Source organism: Salarias fasciatus, chromosome 1, assembly GCF_902148845.1.
Source record: "Salarias fasciatus chromosome 1, fSalaFa1.1, whole genome shotgun sequence".
In the NCBI taxonomy this organism is placed as follows: domain Eukaryota; kingdom Metazoa; phylum Chordata; class Actinopteri; order Blenniiformes; family Blenniidae; genus Salarias; species Salarias fasciatus.
In genome coordinates, this window is record NC_043745.1 from 21,054,960 (window position 1) to 21,074,111 (window position 19,152).

The window sequence follows — 19,152 nt, forward strand, 5'->3', positions numbered from 1 at the left end:
GCACCAGCAGTATGTAATGCCTCCACCGAGGTGGGAGGGGCCAGGCTGGCGAGACTGACAGATCTGACAACAGGACCTCGCCTTTCTCTGCGCCCTCCCCTCTGAGAGAGAAAAACCATGAGAAAAAAGATGGTGATCAAATAACAAGAGGCAGAGAGGCAGAGATAAAGTCGCCACACTAACGTGTTCCATACGTGCGTCCATGCCCTGAGAGATACATGGAAATGTTGGGTTTGATTCTAATGCATCATATAAAGCTGCATGGACAAAATGTTCCACTGGTTATGTAACAAATTAATAATTTATTTTAAATGCGGACAAGATGCTCTGAAAGGCTGTAAGTGACAGTCAGACCTAGTAGATTGCTTATTCACCAAAAAAAGTACTGAAACACACACTTACAACATAACAAGACGTCTCACTAGTGCTAAAAGAAAATTGTCCTGTAGTCTTGAGAGGATGGTTGGAGACTATGATAATGAGCTGGAAGACTCATCCAGGAACCACACACACACACACACACACACACACACACACACACACACACACACACACACACACACACCACACACACACGGCTATATATCTTAATTATACTGCTAATTCCCCTGTTGTAAAGCCACTTTCTTGGGAATTGTGATGCCTGGTTTGAATATTTGATATTGCTTTGAATAGTTGATGATTAAACCGGACGAAATGGTTTACTGTGTAATTAATGTGTGTAAATGCATATGTCTTTTCTGTTCTTAAGCGTATTTACATATTTTATGTGAAAGTCACATCAATTATTTCGTAACCCAGCAAATAACTTGTTTTCCACTTGTGAATCAGCTGTTCCACATGGAGTAATATGACGTCAGCAGTTTTAGGGACTCAGGTGCAGATGAATCAACCTGCATTTGTTATTGCAATCTACATGAAAGATGGATCACAATGTTTCTTAAAGCTTGAGTGTGTGTTTGGGTGTTAGTCACATCTTTTCTGTGGTTGGTATTTTATTATTTTCTTATTGTGAACCAATCAACTGAAAAAGGAGCAAATTAGTTTTGAACACCATATATTGTATTGACTTCAACTTACTTGTATTTTCACAGGAAAATCTTTAAACATTTGGGCCATTTTTCCTATAAGAAATTTAAATTTTTCTTTAGAATAGGGAAAATATTATGGCATCTCTTGAAAGCAATTTTTTAATTTGACTGCACCAAAAATTTGAGAAACGTAAACACAGGCACTAAACAAAGTAATCAGAGAATCCTTTCTTTATTAATTTGGTGTTAAAAGATGCTTTTTTCGAACCTCACTTGTTACCTCATTATCAAACAGCTCAAAAAGGGAACTGACTGACTCTTTAGTGTGCTGCTGTTCTTTCCAGTATGGCTGAATCAGACATTCTGCTAGAAATGAACACAGTCATGAAAAATGGTCAGGTATTCCACATTAAACATTTTTGCATGTCTTCAGAGGTGCACTGATAGAATGGTGCTCAATCACGACTTGTGTGTGTGTGTGTGTGTGTGTGTGTGTGTGTGTGCGCGCGCGAGCGCGCGCTCTTGCTCATCCCACACAACACCCACACTGCCCTCGTGTGGTTGATGTTATGAATTGCTGTGTTCCACAGCTCGTTAGTCATGAAGCGGCCTCATCGATGAGGTTGATTGTTTTCCAATCGGGACGTGACGCTTGCGGGTCAAACGGAGCTTCACATCAGAGAGCTGATCAAACACATCTCTGCTCAACAGCTCGACATGATCGTGGTCGCCACGCCCCCGCCTAAATTCAAATCTGGCGCCCATCTGCCGGAGCCGCGGCCCGGCCACGCCCCTCCACTCCCCCAGGAGCTGGGATGCGCAGGCGCAGTGGCCCTTGAGGACCGCCATTTTGTGTCAGTAGGCCAACTCTTCCAAAGCGGGAGAAAATTATTAGCTCGGCACTGAGCAGACACCGCGGCCCGCAGCGGAGCTGAGAGGAGCGAACTCCAGGGACGAACACATAAGCGAACATACGGAGAGCGGAGCCACAGGGGGGTGAGTGAAGCCGCGGCTCCACGTCCAGACGGGAAAGGTTTTTGTAGGAGCCGTCGTCGGCCTCTAGGTGTCACGGTAGGGCTTACCGGCAGGCGGCTGGCGGGGGGTGTTTGTCTCCCTCTACGTTATCCAAAACGCACTAATCTGTCTATAAACTGTAACTCCCCGTCTCCATTGGGTATTTTGGTGCCCGTCGGCTCATATTTTTCGGTAATAGCTGGAGGATGGTCGGGATTGGTGTATTTCTGTTTTAAGTTAGTTCAGCCTGACGTCCATCTCTCCTGCCCTTTGTTTCCTGTTTTCAGACGTACTCGCGCCTCTCGAGTTAAACCAACTAACCCAACAATCTGCAACTAGTTCCTACCGAATAACTCCACTTTATGCTTGCAGGAAAACACTGCGAGCTGGTAACAACTCACAGAACGACGGTGTTTTGTAACTCCTGGTCGACCGATTGTAATTTGTACTGTTGGCAAACATTCAGCCTCAATTTCGGTGAGCGGTCAAACACCAGAGGTCGAACATAAGTTTCCAGTCTGCTCCATGCAATGAAAGAAGCGATGGGAAATAGTACTGTGCATTATTTACATGGTTTTAACCTAATTTTAGGCCACAAAAAATCTGATCTATATGCAATCAACCTGATTTACTCAGCTTGTATAACTAAGATCGAATGTAAACAAAACTGCAAATTTCAAAACTTTCTGTCTTGATTTTAAGTAACCAGTACACAAAAGAAATAATTAAATATCTTCAAATAACACATTATAGCCCCATTCATGTGAATGAGACATGCTTCAGCCAGGAGACATTAAAAGAGTTAAAACAGGTGAGATGAGGGCTTCCTGGGGCTCTGTGGTTTATGATATCGCATATTTCAGTGGGAACTGTGTCATACACACCTGCCTTTACTGAAGCGTCTGCCACGACACTACGAAAGTATAGTCTGTATTAAACCGACAGTACGTGGGAAGATTCAACACTGAAGGGCCGAAGGGTAACCCGCTCAATGTTAACATCTATTACTGCAATACTAAATCAGCCAGATAAATATTTTCCATTGGACATTGTCATTTAGCTCTAAGGTACACACTGGACTGATGCTTATGCAGTGTATATCTATATAATGTAACTTTAAGTTCATCTATAGGGTCATCTATAACTTTAAGTATCTAAAAGTTCACACATGTTTAATTTTGTTTGTTTGCCATGTTGACATAGAGGTTGGAATTAACACCAGTTGTTTCCAGGAATGTGATATTGCCGTTGGCGTTGTTAAAACATTCAAGTTCTGAACTCCTTGTTGATGTTGTTTCTGCTCAGAGCCCTGGTTGGCCCATTGCCATGGAGGGCGAGGTGGTGTCTATCGATACGGCCCAGGCCGCTGCCCTGACATCTGATGGGAAGGTCTTGACAGAGAGTGGAGAGGCCTTGATACAAGGAACGCAGGGCGAAGTAGCAGGGAACATGGAGATGATGGTGATGGATGCTCTAAATCCGACTCTGCTGCAAATGAAGACCGAGGTGTTGGAGGGAGCCAGCACAGTGACCGTCACTGGTGGAGACGAGGCCAGATCATCACACACTGCAGGTTGTATAGGGTGCAAATGAAGTCTAATGTCGAACTATTAGTAGTTGACCTTGTTGTGAATGTTTGTAATGTGTGTGTTCAAGTTGTAAAGTTGCCTTCCTATTTGCAGGTGGTGAACATGGAGGAGCAGGCAGGAGCTGCGCTGGGGTTGGGTCAGCTGCAGCTCGTGCAGGTACCAGTCACGACGACGACTGTGGACGGGATCCAGGCTACTTATGTTGAAGCACAAACAACTAACAAAGATGGAGAGCCAGTCATTTGTCACACTCTTCCCTTACCTGAAGGCTTCCAGGTGAGAGATAAATAAGTTGATGCATTTAGTCTTTGTCCTCTACTTAAGACGTCCTGGAAATTTTCGCTGATGAAAGTCACATGAGTTGATTGTCTGTTATCTTTTAGGTGGTCAAAGTGGGAGCCAATGGTGAGGTGGAGACTGTAGAACAGGAGGAGCTTCAGGCCGCTCATGATGAGCTCCAAGGTGCAGACGGGGAGGAGGAGGAAGAGTCTGCAGAAGTCGAGTCAGACATACACCAGCAAGAAGACCCTGAATGGTCTAAGGACCCAACCTACCAGCCCGTTGCAGCCATCCGCAAAGGGAAGAAGGGGAAAAAGAGCCGTCTGCGCTACGCAGAGGGAGATCGGGACATGGATGTGTCTGTGTACGACTTTGAAGAAGAGCAGCAGGAGGGGCTTTTGTCGGAGGTGAATGCCGAGAAAGTTGTGGGCAACATGAAACCACCAAAGCCTACGAAAATCAAGAAAAAAGGTTGGATTATCACTCAAATGTGGGGACACGCTTTCAAAATTACACCAAACAAATCAAAATATGGATGTAATTGTTTTGTGTTCAGGTGTGAAGAAGACTTTCCAGTGTGAGTTGTGCAGCTACACCTGTCCGAGGCGCTCTAACCTGACCGACACATGAAGAGCCACACAGACGAGAGGCCGCATAAATGTCACTTGTGTGGAAGAGCTTTCAGAAACCGTCACACTGCTGAGGAACCACCTCAACACACACACAGGTAAAGGAAACATTCAACACCTCAGAATGTTGACATGAAGTCTTCATGTGTCAGTGGTGACAGGTTGGGGATGAATGAGTTAACATGCGTTTGGTTTGAATAGTTTATTTTTTTTTTTTTTTAGGAACTCGGCCACACAAATGTACCGATTGTGACATGGCATTTGTGACCAGCGGAGAGTTGGTGCGTCATCGTCGTTACAAACACACACACGAAAAGCCGTTCAAGTGCTCCATGTGTGACTATTCCAGCGTGGAGGCAAGTGTTGGCCGTCGTCAACATTGTTATTTGCATTTTGCCCCAAAGGTCTTATTTTTCTTTTAAACTATCCTTCTCCACTCAGGTGAGCAAATAAAAAGGCACATTCGTTCTCACACGGGGGAGCGCCCCTTCCAGTGCAGCCTGTGCAGCTATGCTAGCAGAGACACTTACAAGCTCAAGAGACACATGAGGACGCATTCGGGTAAGTTCCGCTCATTGTTAGAGCAACGTTTTCTCCTAACTTAAAAAGAAAGCATATCCCTCACTACTTCCTGTCTTTTGCTGCAGGTGAGAAACCGTACGAGTGCTACATCTGCCACGCTCGTTTCACGCAGAGCGGCACCATGAAGATGCACATCCTGCAGAAACACACGGAAAACGTGGCCAAGTTCCACTGCCCACACTGTGATACTGTTATTGCACGCAAGAGTGACCTTGGTGAGAGATCTGCTTCCATTTCATGCTTTCTGCACTCCATGAAGATACAGAGTAGAACAATCTGATAGTTTAAGGGAATCACAGAACTAAAAACCTATACGAGGTGGGACCCAAAAGAAACCAGACTGTGGTTATAAAAAAGAACAACAACAATGATTTCAGACTTTTGGCCGTTATATGTCGCTATGGCATAGCCTTAAGCATAACTGTGAAAAATTTCACCTCCCAAAGACACACAGGCAGCTCACACACAGTGTTTATGTTATTACAGTCCCACTCCCTTCTTCAAAAAATCCCAAAATGGCGGAACCCATTGATAAGCGAGACCAGCGCACTAGCATCAGATTTAGTTTTTTACTGGGAAAAACGGCAACAGAAACACTCACCATGATCCAGACCGCGTACAAAGATGAGGCTCTGGGGAGATCGCAGGTCTTCGAGTGGTTATGGGTGCTTTAAGAGTGGTTAGATGTCCATCGAAGACTCGCCTCGCTCCGGCCGACCCTCCACCTCCCGCACAGAGGAAAATGTCCGTAAAATAGAAGCTGTGGTCATGGCAGATCGACACAGGACCATCGATGAGATCGAGCATTTGACCGGGATCTCCTGGAGCTCCTGCCAGAGGATCCTTCGTGAGGATTTGGGCTTGAGGCGGGTCGCTGCCAAAATGGTCCCGCGCCTCTTAACCACGGAGCAGAAACAGGCTCGCGTGACAGTTTTGATTAAATGCGAAAATAAAAAAATAAGTTATAACCACTGTCCATTTCTTTTGGGTCCCCCTTCGTATTTCATGCTTTCTGCATGCCATGAAGATACAGAGTAGAACAGTCTGATAGTTTGAAGTAATCACAGAACTGAAAGCCTATATCTTATGACCCTCGCACCTTGTAAACCAGGACACTACTTTAATATAATTCTTTAAGTTTACTACGAGTAAACTTCTCTTAAGTAAATGAGTAAGAACTTCAGGAATCTCATTATCCCAGGTTGAAAGGCTGTAGAGCATCTTTTGTCCTTTCTCTTGCATTAAGTCTGTATCATTTGCCTAACGAGTGTGTCTGCGGTCCTTCCTTCCCAGGCGTTCACTTGCGTAAGCAGCACTCGTTTATCGAGACGGGGAGAAGTGCCGTTACTGTGACGCTGTGTTTCATGAGCGTTACGCTCTCATCCAACACCAGAAGACTCACAAGAATGAGAAGCGTTTCAAGTGTGACCAGTGTGACTACTGTTGCAGACAGGTTTGTATTCCAGAACCGTAACACTGACTACGCCATGGGGACACCGGGCGAAACATCTGAGTCTCTCAGACGTGTCCTGCAAGGACAAATGAGTGATGTGTGTCGTTTTCTCATTCCCTTTACTTCTAAATGATTGTGACTCTTATTTCCACCAAACAGGAACGCCACATGATAATGCACAAGCGTACACACACCGGGGAGAAGCCGTTTGCTTGCAGCCAGTGTGACAAGACTTTCCGCCAGAAGCAGCTTCTGGACATGCACTTCAAGCGCTACCATGACCCCAACTTTGTCCCCGTTGCCTTTGTGTGCAGTAAATGTCAGAAGACCTTCACCCCGCCGGGTAAGACTGAGCCCTGAGATTAGAAAGTGCAGAAAGCAGCCGCTCTTTTTTGTTGTTGTTGTTGTTGTGTTTTGGTGGCATTGAGGTGTGAGATCTGTCTGTGTGCTCCTCAGAACACCATGCTGCGTCATGCAGACAGCTGCACAGGAGAAATCATCGCAGATGAAAATGGAACTCCGGTGGTCAAAAAGGGTCGCCGCGGCAGAAAGCGGAAGATGCAGAGTCGGAAGGGTGATGAGGATGACACAGGTATTGTATCATATTCTGACTTCACTGAGAATGAAAACACTCGATGCCAGTTCAGGAGTTTTCTTTTAGCTTTAATTTGGCTCTGAGATTTAATCTGCAGTTGCCGCACGAGTGTCTTCTTTAACTGATACCAGCTTGTGGTCTGTGCGGCTCTGCGCAGAAGACGAACTTGACGAGATAGAGGAGGAAGACGAGGTCTTAAGTGAGCTGGAGGTGGAACAGGCCGCAGCGGTTATCCCCATCCCAGCCCCGGTGGAGCCCCCGGTCAAGAGGAAACGAGGACGTCCCCCCAAGATTAAACCAGTAAGTGACAGTGTTTCTTCAGTATTTCCCCGCCGTGAACCAGTGGAGCTGCTTAGGAATCTGAGCAGCCAGTATGCGGTGTAGCTTTCTTTCAAAGCAGCGATGTCTAACCTGAAACCTTCTCAGTGGCGACTGCTGTCATCCGCGTGGAGGACGAGACCACGGGAGAGGTGGACGACATTGTGGTGAAGAGTGAGGCCGGATGCGATCACGACTACGAGGGCATGGAGGAGGAGGAGGGCGAGGCGGAGGAGGTGGTGGTCGGAGGGAAGTCGACCATTCAGCTGGAGGAGCTGTCTCAGGAAGAGGGGTCGGCACAGGAGGAGCAGCTCCCCGAGGCTCCTGCTAACGGAGACCTCACTCCTGAGATGATCCTCAGCATGATGGACCGATGATGGTTGAACCTGCAAAAAAAACACCCAGACACCTTGTTTTACGTTTTGATTTTAACTCTTGGCAATTAGGATAAAGGACATTTACATCTCCACAGAAGCAACCATCACTGACCTAATTTAAAATTTCCTCCTTTTTTTTTTTTTTCAACAGAGTGAGTTAAATAAGTTGAGAAAGTAAGATTTTAATAAGGTTGACCTACCAAAAATGCATTTTAGTACATTTGTGTTTGGTGTGGCTGTAACTAACTGCAGTATCCCCCATCCACTATATTCAGTTGCACAGTGAAGACGATTATGTTGTTCACCTACGTTTTAAAGGTTGATTCCTGATGCAAAAATAAACCACTAAATAATGACTAGGGTAAACCTAGAGAGGCTTTATTTTTTACCTGAGTTAGGGTTAAAGGATTACACTAGTCATTTGTAGGTAAGGTAAACTTGAATAGCTTCGAGGTAAAATATTCAGGTGAGGGTGAAGAAAATACTGCTACTAATTACAGCCATGTCAAGATTTGAAAGTTGTTTTTGAATATTTCTTTGTTTTCTTGTGGCTAGCCCCCCCCCCCCCCTTTTTTTTTTTTCGTTTTGAACGTTTTTAGTTTATAAAAGCTTAATGGATTGCTTATCTTGTGCTCTTCTCTTGCTACTGTAACACCCGTAGATAATGTGTATGTACCTAACATTGTCCCATTGGTGCGAGGAAAAAACCGTTGTTTTGCTCTTTTGTGTAGCCATTCCACTCTGGGTTGATGCTTTTCCTTTTGTATCACTGGCAATGCAATGCTACGTAGCAGCTTGAATGACCTTTTAAAAAAAAAAAAAAACTGTGTGGATGATGAGAAAAGATGTATGACAACACAACCAATAAAAAGAGAAGTAGACAAGAGTGACTTTTGTGGAGCAGTAAAACAAAATGAATGGTTTGGAGGTGCAGTTCCAGCTTTAGTTACGGTTTATGGACATTAACTGAAGACTGATTGGAAACGTGCTGGTGTACTTTAATGACAAATGTATTTTATTAAACAGAAGGTTTGTTTGTCTTTATTCATATGCCTAAATAGATATTTTCGCACTGGTGAGTTATACATTTCCAAACATGAATGATCAAATTGAATTTGAATAAAAACATGACTAAGCCAAGGATTTTCAACCAATGTTGAAGTAAAACAGGATTAATTGCAGCTGCTGTAAATGGAGTGCAGTTTGGTTCGAATAGAGATGCCTATGAAACAAAAATGAATCACTATAATGCCAACCTTTCCTACACTTGGTAGCAGTTACACAATAATGGTGTAACTACACACATTACCCACACAGATGCCAATCTGACATTAAAGAGAATTTTGAGTCAGCATTCAAGAAGCCACAGTTGTATTAATTTTTTAGTTAAGTAGGCATCAGGCGTTAAGTTGGCGTGCAAAATAGTGACCAGATACTCAACATGTGACATGTCATGTGAGAAAAGTATGTCGAGGCTAATTCCAGTGTGCCATAACGTTCCTTCTGTCTTATACTCCAGCAGCAAAACCAGCTGCACTGTTTTAATGCCATAAGAAATGGTTCTGCCTTAAAGAATGCAGGATTTTTTTTTCTTCATTATAAAGTTGAGTGTTTTAAAAATCCTGTTATCAGGCAGTTTCAATAATCAGTTTCAGATAAAGTGTTAATATGTCATCAGCAAACAACTAGAATAACGCTGTTCTATTGGTTGAAAAAAAAAATTGTGTTTCTGAAAAATATGGCTGGGGAAGCTGATAAACGACGTAAAGAATGGGGCGAAGGACGAAGTCCTGGAGCTGCAACCAGAAAGTCACTGGTCACTTCAGGTAGAGCTATTTCCATGCTGTGGTGCGGATGGACACCAGACTGAGACTGTTCATACAGGTTGTTAGAGAGGCAACAGTGGATTTGGAGAGCAACATTCCTTTTAGAATCTTACATAAAAATGACAAATCAAAAATGTGACAGATGTTATTAGGTTCTGAGCCAGGCTTCTTTAGAAGTCAGGTCAGAGACAAGGATTTGAGAATTGGAAGAACAAAACTCAATGAGATGAGTATGTTGCAATTGCTGCTTTTAAAATAAAAACACAAACTAGAGAATCTGGCGAGCACATCATATCAAACATGCCACCTACTAGTCCACAATTCAACACTCCAACCAATGAACTACAGCGCTTACTGAAGAATTTGATGCGTTAGTGTAGGGACCATCCTTTGGACACTAATCCCCACAAGGAATTAAAAAAAACAAAAAAACAGTGATGATCCAGCAAACAGAAATACAGCTGAGATCAGAATCTGCCTGTGTATTTGAAAAGGGAAATGATTGTAGAAAATTATATTTCATCATTACAGCTGCTATGGTGTCATAATTGTAAGAGAATCCATAATTATGTTAATTCCATTCCATGTGATGGATCTCAAACCTCTGTAATTACCACAGAAGGAGTGAATGTTCTGCATTTTACTTCTCAGTCACTGGCTCCCTGTGCGTTTTAGAATTGATTTAGAATCAACTGATCATTTTCCAAACTTGGCTCAACTTAAAATGTGACGTGATGTCCATCCTTTCAACAGGTGGTTGTCTCAAAGTCGAAGTGGAAAGGTGAAAGGTGAAGAAGCAAGGTGGGAGGGGCGGCTTTTCTTGTCTTATCTTGGAATATTTTTAAATGCTATGATGGATTTTGTTACTTTTTATTGTGTGAAAAGTGCTGCTCAAATAAAGACAGACTTGATTCAGTGTTAGTCCAAATATATACATGTTACTCAGTTTTAATCTATATTTAATTAAATTCCTGATATTTTCAATTTATTTATTGCATTGTAGCACATGTTTATAAAAGAATATCATATATTTTGGCATTTCAAGGAACTTCCACTTGGAGTCTCCAGTAGTTCCAATTAATTATTTTAAAAAAAAAGAACAATTTCATAGTTTCTTCCTTGTTTATCACATGACATGAAGCGGAACTAAAAAGTAACTATTATAATGTGCTTTCTTTATTACTCAGTGTGTGTTAATCGTGAGAGAAGTGCTTGTCTCCATGTTTTTTGTTTTTCTGACTCAGATTTTCGGAGAGTTGGTGGTTTCTGAGGTTGGGGAACCTCCTTCTCATGCAATACTTTTCTTTTTTTTTTTTTTTAACTCGTTGTAATGTTAGCTGCAAAACTCATTAGCAACCAGGAACAAACACCTTACCGAAAACGCATATATTTAACGTAGTGTTAAGCTGGCTGTTTAAATGTTTTTTGTGGCACTACACCACTGTCTTTCCTACTACTGTATCTGCCATCACTGTCAAATTATCGTTAATAAGCGGCTACGATGAAGCGGCTGTGGCTCTTTCACCGTCATTTAAACTAGCTTTGTTGACCTTGGCAGATTAATAGCAGCTCTCTCGGTGCTGCCAGCTGCAGCGTCCTGTTTTGAGAGGAAGTCTGGAAGAAAAAGTGCCACATGCTTTCCTCCATCGCCGCCCCTTCTTCCCCGGCTTTGGTCAAACTTGGACAAACGACCCTGACGCTGAAGCGGCTGCACCTGATAAGGAAGACCGAGGAAGACGTTTAACTGGAGCAGAGCCGCCGGGTGGGGGGGGGGGGGGGGGGGGGGGGGGGGGGGGGGGGGACGCCGCGGCTGTGGCTGGAGAAAGTGGCCACTTTTCTCCGTCTTCTCTGGTTTTTTTCCGCTGGTTTCACCGCGGCAGGCAGCGTCGCCAGCAGCGGGGAGAGAGCGGTGACACACGGAGGGACATCCCTGTTGCCACAGCAACTAGCCGAGGCACGAGTTCCGGCCGCAGCAGCAGCTTTTCACAATAAGACGGTGTACACAGGTGCGTGTCAAACAATGACAACATGAGCGAGAAGGTTTTCTGTTAAATAAAACCAAAAAAAAGGTTAAAGCCTTTTTCACGTTTCAAATGTAGGGATTCTGAAATATTCTGATATTTTCGAGTTCAGTGAAGTTTATTTGTAAAAACTGCAAACTGTATTCAAAATGTTTTAGATGCGCATATGTTTTTAAATAATTAACTATACTCGATTAATTCCCTTGAAATTCCCTTTTTCACGTTGACCCATCCAGATTCAAGCTTGTGGCAAGCAGCCACATCACAATACGTTGGGGAGCTGATGTGGTTTTAGACAGACTCTGGCTCAGGAACTCACAGCACTGACCTGTCTGTGGGAATTTAGCCTGCAAACTTTGATCACAAATCCATTTCTCAGCCTGGAGCCCACCACTTTGTAGGAACATTAATACTCATTTCTATTAATATTCTTTTGATCAACATATTTCTTTGCATTACATTTTCTGTGAATGCTTCATTGACCAAAGAATGTTTTACAAAGTTGATCTGCTGTTCGAGTCCAATCTGGGAGACCAGGGCATCATTCTTTATCTGGTCTCCATTCTTTGACCTGTTTGGCATAGGTGACCCCTTATATGATCAGTGAATTAGCTCAAGGTAATTCGGAGTAGCGTATCTTGATGGTGACTAGAGTCTACAGAAGTGGATATGGGATTGAATGATAGCAGGATCAGTTCCGCCAGTGGACTGGTCATCACTGTGAGTCCCTGAGACCATCGACTCCCACCAGCTCCGCTGTGGCTGCACACCCCAACCTAAGAAGAGGCTAGGTACATGCTGAGAAAGACATTTCCCATAGGATATAAATAACTTATGATTAGTATATTACTTTAGTTTACAATCCAATGCAAAACGCTGCATGTTTATTTATAAATTGTGATATAATTTTATCTAGGACAGCTCACACCCTGGTTACTACCTGCTTGACCTGTTGCTCTCTGGCAGGTGCCATGGGTGTATCAGTGCCTCTACACACAAAAAACAGTTTTTTATCCAGAAACAAAATTACTTAAATTGATCATGCTCTGCACATCACAAAATATAGTGTCAAACGTCAGTGAGCCTATCCCCATATAGCACGATTTTTGTTAGTTACATTTTATTATTTTATTCTGTGAAAGGAGCAGCTCTCCTGTGTCATTGTACATTTTATAATGATCACAATGATTAAATCAAAAAAACTTCAGTATTTTTCTTCTCAGAATAGAGAAATTTTGACTGATAATTCCATCATTAAAAAATATTCCAAAAGTAAAAGCAATGACTACAATGTGGTAAAATTAGAGAGATGTATTATGCAATGAGAAACATAGGTCCTGAAAGACTAAACATATTGAGGACAAAGTAAAATAATGTGGAAAATGAGCAAAATTAAATTGGAGATCAGGGCAAAACAAACAAACAAAAAAAAAAAAAAACCCAAAATAAACATATGGTAAATACTTAAATTAAGAATTTATTGATCACAGATTATCTATACACAACTAGGGTTAAAGGTGCTGGTTCTTATCTTTCCATTTAAAGGTTACACTACTTTGAGCGTCAGGTCTTGACACAGATTAATCGAGCTTTGTGCAACGTCAGATGAAAAGCTACACACCAAATCTTTTAGCCCTGCACATAAGGACAACAGATTTGACTCTGAGAACCTGAAAGGTCAAGCTGGTTCACAGCGCGCGCGCGCGCGCGCGTGTGTGCACCCTCTCCAGGAGCTTTTACACTGAAGCCCACAGACCGGAAGTGGTCCCTGCTGCCTGCTGCTGTTTTGACTGCGCTCACAAAAAACTGCGAAATCAAGGAGAAGGACAGCGCCCAGAATAACAGTCACCCTCTGCGAACCGCGGCCAGCAGCGCCTGGAAATGGGACTCGGGTCGTGCGTCCGGGGCGGCGGGACGGGAGCTCCGAGGTAGGGCTGGAGCTGCTTTTTGTGTCCAAGGTCACCAGAAGAATCCTGACCGTTTCCTCTACACGGGCACGAGTCCGTCCGACGTGAAGTTGCTTGATGTTGTTGGAAATGTACCAGCAGAGGGTCTCCGTCCGACTTTCCCCCTTTCTTTTCTGCCCTCCGCCGGGGTTTTTTTGGTGGTGATTTGGAGGGCTGAGCCCCCCCCCCCCCCACGGAGGAGGGTGGAGGTCCTGGTGCGTGTGAGAGAGAGGACGGGCTGGACTTTTTGTGGCCTGTGATGAGCTCCGGGGGTTTGGGGTGGGATATGGACTGAATACAAAATCTGCCTGGAAGGCGTCTCACAAGTTTTTTTTTTTTCTCCCTTCTTCTTCTTCCTTTCTTTCCTCCTGTTGTGCTCCATCCTGCGGGGTTTGTAGGGGGGAAAGGATCCTTGAGGTGCGGTGTGTTGATCCTTCTCAGTGGCCTCCTGCCGCCGGGTTACACTAATCCAGTAATCTGGAATAGAGGTGGTTGCATTTTATTGTAACACCATTACTCCTCATCTTCCTCCTCCTCTCCCTCCTCCTCCCCCTACAACACAAAGTATGGATGGTGTGCGCCTCTCTGCTATGACTAATAACCCACTCTGTTAAAAAGTGAATGATTAATAATGAATTGGCCGTCATTGTATTTTATTGTCTGGTTTATTGTCATATTAATCTGCTGTTTACTCTGTGATTTCATTGATGTTCAGAGTCAGAGTTATAATTGAAGTCGTCTGAAAGTGAACGTTCAGTTCATAAACTTCAAGAAAAGTTAAGAAATTAGTACAGAAACTGTTTGGCTGGCCTGAAAATTGTCTTGTCTTCGCAAAACTGTTGATTTTGATTGTCATTTAGAATATTGTTTCTCTAATCTGAAGGTGAAACTTAATAAATAGTTAATTTAAAATTCCTAGAATACCAAAATTTCTTTGGTCCAGGCTTAATAAATGCGATTATGTTCTTTGACTATGAAGAACTCATTGTGGACTGGTGATCCACACTTCAACATTTTTACATTTTCTCTGATGTTTTAAAGTTAATTTGCTTATTCAGCTTTCCTAAACATGAATATTCTGTTGTTTCTTTAGTCATCCTTAGTAATAAACAAGATGTCATGTGAAATTATAAAACACTAGACTGTAGTTTGTCTTTTTTTAATGAAAGAAAGATGTGATGTTTTACTATTCTCTGGCATTTTGAAACCCTAACAGCAAATTAAAGACAATAATTGCTGATTTGAGAATTCATTAGTTGCATTTAGTGTAAATATTCCAAAACATACCCAGAGTTTTTTTCAGTTACTATATGATTGTATTATTTGTCTCAGCGAATGGATACTTGCAAAAAGTGCAAATGTGGAAAAAAGTAACAGCAGAGTTGAGATGATGAAATTTGCAGGATGTTGCAGAAAAGATGATGTGTCACTTTCACCTGTTCATATTTGATTTCATCGCTCTGCCTTTATATTACTAAACGGCAAAACTTTCAGATCCCGCTCATCTTCAGCATTGTTTTTAGTGTTTTACTGTCTGAGTCGTTAATCAGATAAATTAAAACTGATTAATGTTTCATGTGATTTATTATGAAATGACACCACTGACTCACTGATTACAGCTTCTTCACTAATACAGTTGCATGTTTTGAATCATTTTTTTAAACACATTCCTTCATTAAACATCTATCATTTATTGTGGATGTATACAATACTTGATTAATTCTATTTTCTATAACTAGTGAGTAAAAATCGTAGTCTGACCCTGAACATCGCTATATGTGCTCGTGCGTGCTGCCAGTGCATTAATGGGTTTGTTTTGTTTTTTTATTTTCAAACAAAACTCCAGTCTTGTGAGGTGTTTGGGAACAGTGTCCTCTTTGTTCGGCCCTGCTCTGCGGAGAGGATTAATCCCGCTAATGATCTCTAATGTAAGGAAAAGGATAAAAGCACATCTGACAGAGAGGAGACTGGCTCACGTAATGATCAATATAAGTGAAGCTTGTTGAGAACATGCGTGGGCCTAATGTACAGCTATTTATATAAGTGTGGGAGTGAGTAAGACTGGGGTCCTCTCTCTTTCTCTCACTCTGTCTCACTCCTCTCTCCGTCCTTCTGTGCATGTTATCATGATGACTTTGCACTTTCGCTGCAGACTCCTGCTCCATGTTTCGTTAAAAGGCTTATTGCTTTTTTTGGGTGTTTTATCTCTGAAAAACCACATTGCTCTTGCACCTTCTCCCTTCCTCCACCAGCTCCAGTTAATCTCTCCAGGGTACAGCAGAAAGATTAGCGGCTGAGCTGGACCCCTGACCCCTGTGCACCCCGGGGCCGCGTCCTGCAATGTGACCGCAGAAAGTCAGCAGGGCGTCGGTGTGCGTGCACGTTCTGCTTCGATCTGCTGTCGGCCGCCTTGTTCCCAACAAGGCTTTGATCGCTATAAAACCGTAATCTCTGCGTTTCCATCGCAGCACCTCCAACAGGTGGAGTGCTCCGTCCCATCTGTTGCAGAAAGACACTTTTCTGCCTCCCTGTTTGTGAGTGTAGAGCAGGACAATGCGGAGCAGATGCCACCAGTCGCTGCGTCCTGCAGCTCATCCACGAATCCCATGTGTTAATATGGGTTTGGCTCCCGCTTGGCAGATTTAGTTTGCTTTAAGTCTGTAATCTCTTTTGTGACTAGATTAGCCCAGGCACGACCCTCTCACTTCCTACAGTTTCTGACCCACCCGGCCGCGGCTTCGCTCTAATCTGCACGTTTCACAGCGTCGATAGGAAAAGAAAAGGGATCACATTTTTACACCCTCGCACTCCGCACGCTGCTGCAGGCATGGATTCTTTACGCTCCGGCCAAACTTCTGTGTAGCGCTTCCTGTGTAGAGTCAGCCATGAGACTTCCTGTGCTCGGACGCTGGATGTGTAGTGGAGGTGGGGGCGGAGAGGCAGTGGGGAAGGAAGGGGAAGAGACACTCAGGCAGACTGTACTCCCTGCTGCTCGCATGTCCCTCGCAGGGCTTTGGCGAAGCGCTGCGGACAAACTGAGGAAGCGAAAGAGTGATTTGTGTCATCTCCTCTTCGCCTCAGTTTTTTTTTTTTTTTTTTTTTTTTTTCTCCAGGACCTCTGTAATTATCAGAATCCTTGAAAATCACAGAGCGGCAAAATCCTTGACAGGTACAGTGAGGTATGAGGCGCGGAGGGACATTATTTTTGCCTCTGATGTCTCCGTTTTGTGTAATTACAGGTCATGTCCTTCAGTTTAAACCCACAGTGCTACACGCAGCTCTCCAAGCATGCCACAGCAGTGATCATATCGCTCCACTCAGCAGGTGAGCCGCTGCCACCATACCCATGCCATTTTCAGCGCGCTTCAATTAAAACAATCGCAAAGACCCGATCAGAACTGATCTTGACCCCTCTCTCTTTCTGTCTCTCTGTCTCTCTCTCTCTCTCTCTCTCTCTCGCTCTCCGTTTCCTCTCACTCCAGCACTGTTTGATCTGAGAGAAACGTGCCTTGTAAGGAAGCAGGATGTTCACAGGCTCCACCAAACTACCACCCGCTAAAACCCCCCAGCCCGAGCGGCTGGATGAAGTGTACGCCGCCTTGCGCAGAGGCTTACAGTGAGTAAACACATCCCAGGCTCTGTTTGCATCGATTCCGGCGGACGGCTGCCAGGTGGAAGACCGCACTCAGACTGACTGTTTGTCCACGGGCCGGGAGCTAAAGCATGCGATGTATCTGTGTCGTCAGGTCGTACCTGCAGGTCCACCAGCTGGAGCTGGACAGTTTGGGTCAGCAGATCAGAGAGAACAAGAGGAACGGTCGCCTGGTGAGGCCCGAACGCCGTCAGACCGGTCGCGCCGGGACTGGCCATCGCTCCGCTTGTTTCTCTGTGATCCTAAATGTTCTGATTGTTATCATTTTCTCTGCAGGGGTCTTTGTATGAGCAGGATAAGGTGAGTTTCACTCGCATTTGTTGCGTATTCAGGTGGAAGAAAACGCCTCCAAGCTGTCATGCTCATTAACTGCTTCCTTTATTGTAGCAAGTGAAAGCCATAGAGCGGTTCATGCGTCGCTTGGAGTTCCATCTCAGCAAGGTGTGTATTTATTTATTCATAGATTACTGACTGAATAAAGAACTAATGCCTTCTGTTTTTAAACTGAACTGATATGGTCTTTTATCTTATTAAAAGAAAACAAACAGGTGCACCTAGAAAGTAAGTTACAATTGAAAAGTTAATTTTTTTTTATCATTCAGAACTAAAAAGTTTCAAGGTTAGTGACAATTATAACAGCTGAGAAAAGATCTGATCATCTGATCTTATGGAATATTTATATATTTTTTAATCTGCTTTATTGAGGATTTTCATGAAGTAGAAACATACAATATGAATAACAAAAAAAAAATAAGTAGACAAGAAATGTCTTTTCCTTACCCAGTTTGTATGACTAAAGAAACGAAAGAAAAAACAACCAATTAATAGTATTTTTTCCTTAAACATGATAAGTTTGGTCTGTTTCTGCCTGCAGTTTTGGTTATACAGTGATATAACTTCGCTGTCTTTGCTCACACTCATTTCTCCAGTTTTCATAAGCAGTAGGAGGTTATTTATAGCAACACGGCTTCGCTAAGCCCACTTTGCACAACAGGCTCGCCACCAAACAGCACTGAAACAAAGTGTGTGTTTGGCTGGTGAAACACCGAGGAGGCTGAAATGCTGTCAGGAGGACACAGATGATAGCAGAACTGCCTGCAATGTGAAAACTGGACTTCAATTCATTTATTCTTCCCAAAAAGAAACATCTGACTGAATGGAATTTCTGTTTGTTGATTGATGAAACGTAATCGGTTGAAACCTTTTTGTTTTGTTTCAATATTTGCTCACCCAGGTTGAGGAGCTCTACGATGCCTACTGCATCCAGCGGCGACTGCGTGACGGAGCGAGTAAGATGGTGGCGGCTTTTAACTCAGCCACGGGCAGCAGGGAGGCGAGAGAGAGCCTCAGTGAAGCCAACAAAGGTTACAGGGAATGCACAGAGGTAAGAGATGCAGCGTGTGCTCCGCTCTGCATCACTTTATAATATTTATGATGTTGGAGTGTTTACAAAGTGTTTCCACTGCCAAATATGTTACAGTTCATTCACATTTACTGTATTATATTATTGATATTATTGAGTGGAGTCAGTTATTATTTAAGAGACTTTTAATATAGAATGCATCTGACCCAGAGTACACAATCAGCTGTGATGTGTCACATGCAAATGGGAATAAAGGAAACCTTGTTGAACATGGACAATATGAAAATCCAACCAAGTCCCCCAAGCAGAGTTTGAACAAATATTCAAGTGAATAAAAATGTAATATTGAATATTTATTTGATATTAAAAAAAGCCAAGTTTGCACGTGTAATGCAATGACTCTGATATCACATGGCAAAATAACCTCTAAAAACACTCACACACAAATATGTAAATCCCTCAATAGATTATAAATAG

General features: G+C 43.3%; 1 protein-coding gene and 1 pseudogene across 2 annotated transcripts in view; both read left to right on the plus strand.

The window, feature by feature from the left end:
• Positions 1 to 19,152, plus strand: part of LOC115384248 (rho family-interacting cell polarization regulator 1-like) — a 28,517-nt gene that overhangs the window by 2,657 nt on the left and 6,708 nt on the right. The window contains exons 2-9 of one of the 2 annotated variants that reach the window (XM_030087308.1): positions 8 to 13; positions 13,636 to 13,642; positions 16,900 to 16,984; positions 17,143 to 17,276; positions 17,407 to 17,485; positions 17,589 to 17,612; positions 17,700 to 17,753; positions 18,547 to 18,696. In XM_030087308.1, the coding sequence (XP_029943168.1) occupies positions 17,185 to 17,276; positions 17,407 to 17,485; positions 17,589 to 17,612; positions 17,700 to 17,753; positions 18,547 to 18,696 (399 nt within the window). In that variant the 5' untranslated portion in view covers positions 8 to 13; positions 13,636 to 13,642; positions 16,900 to 16,984; positions 17,143 to 17,184. Of the gene's footprint in view, positions 1 to 7; positions 14 to 11,520; positions 11,700 to 13,444; positions 13,643 to 16,899; positions 16,985 to 17,142; positions 17,277 to 17,406; positions 17,486 to 17,588; positions 17,613 to 17,699; positions 17,754 to 18,546; positions 18,697 to 19,152 lie in introns of those variants that run through there. The other variant, XM_030086845.1, reaches the window with a different exon arrangement.
• On the plus strand, positions 1,876 to 8,764 carry LOC115386123 (transcriptional repressor CTCF-like; annotated as a pseudogene).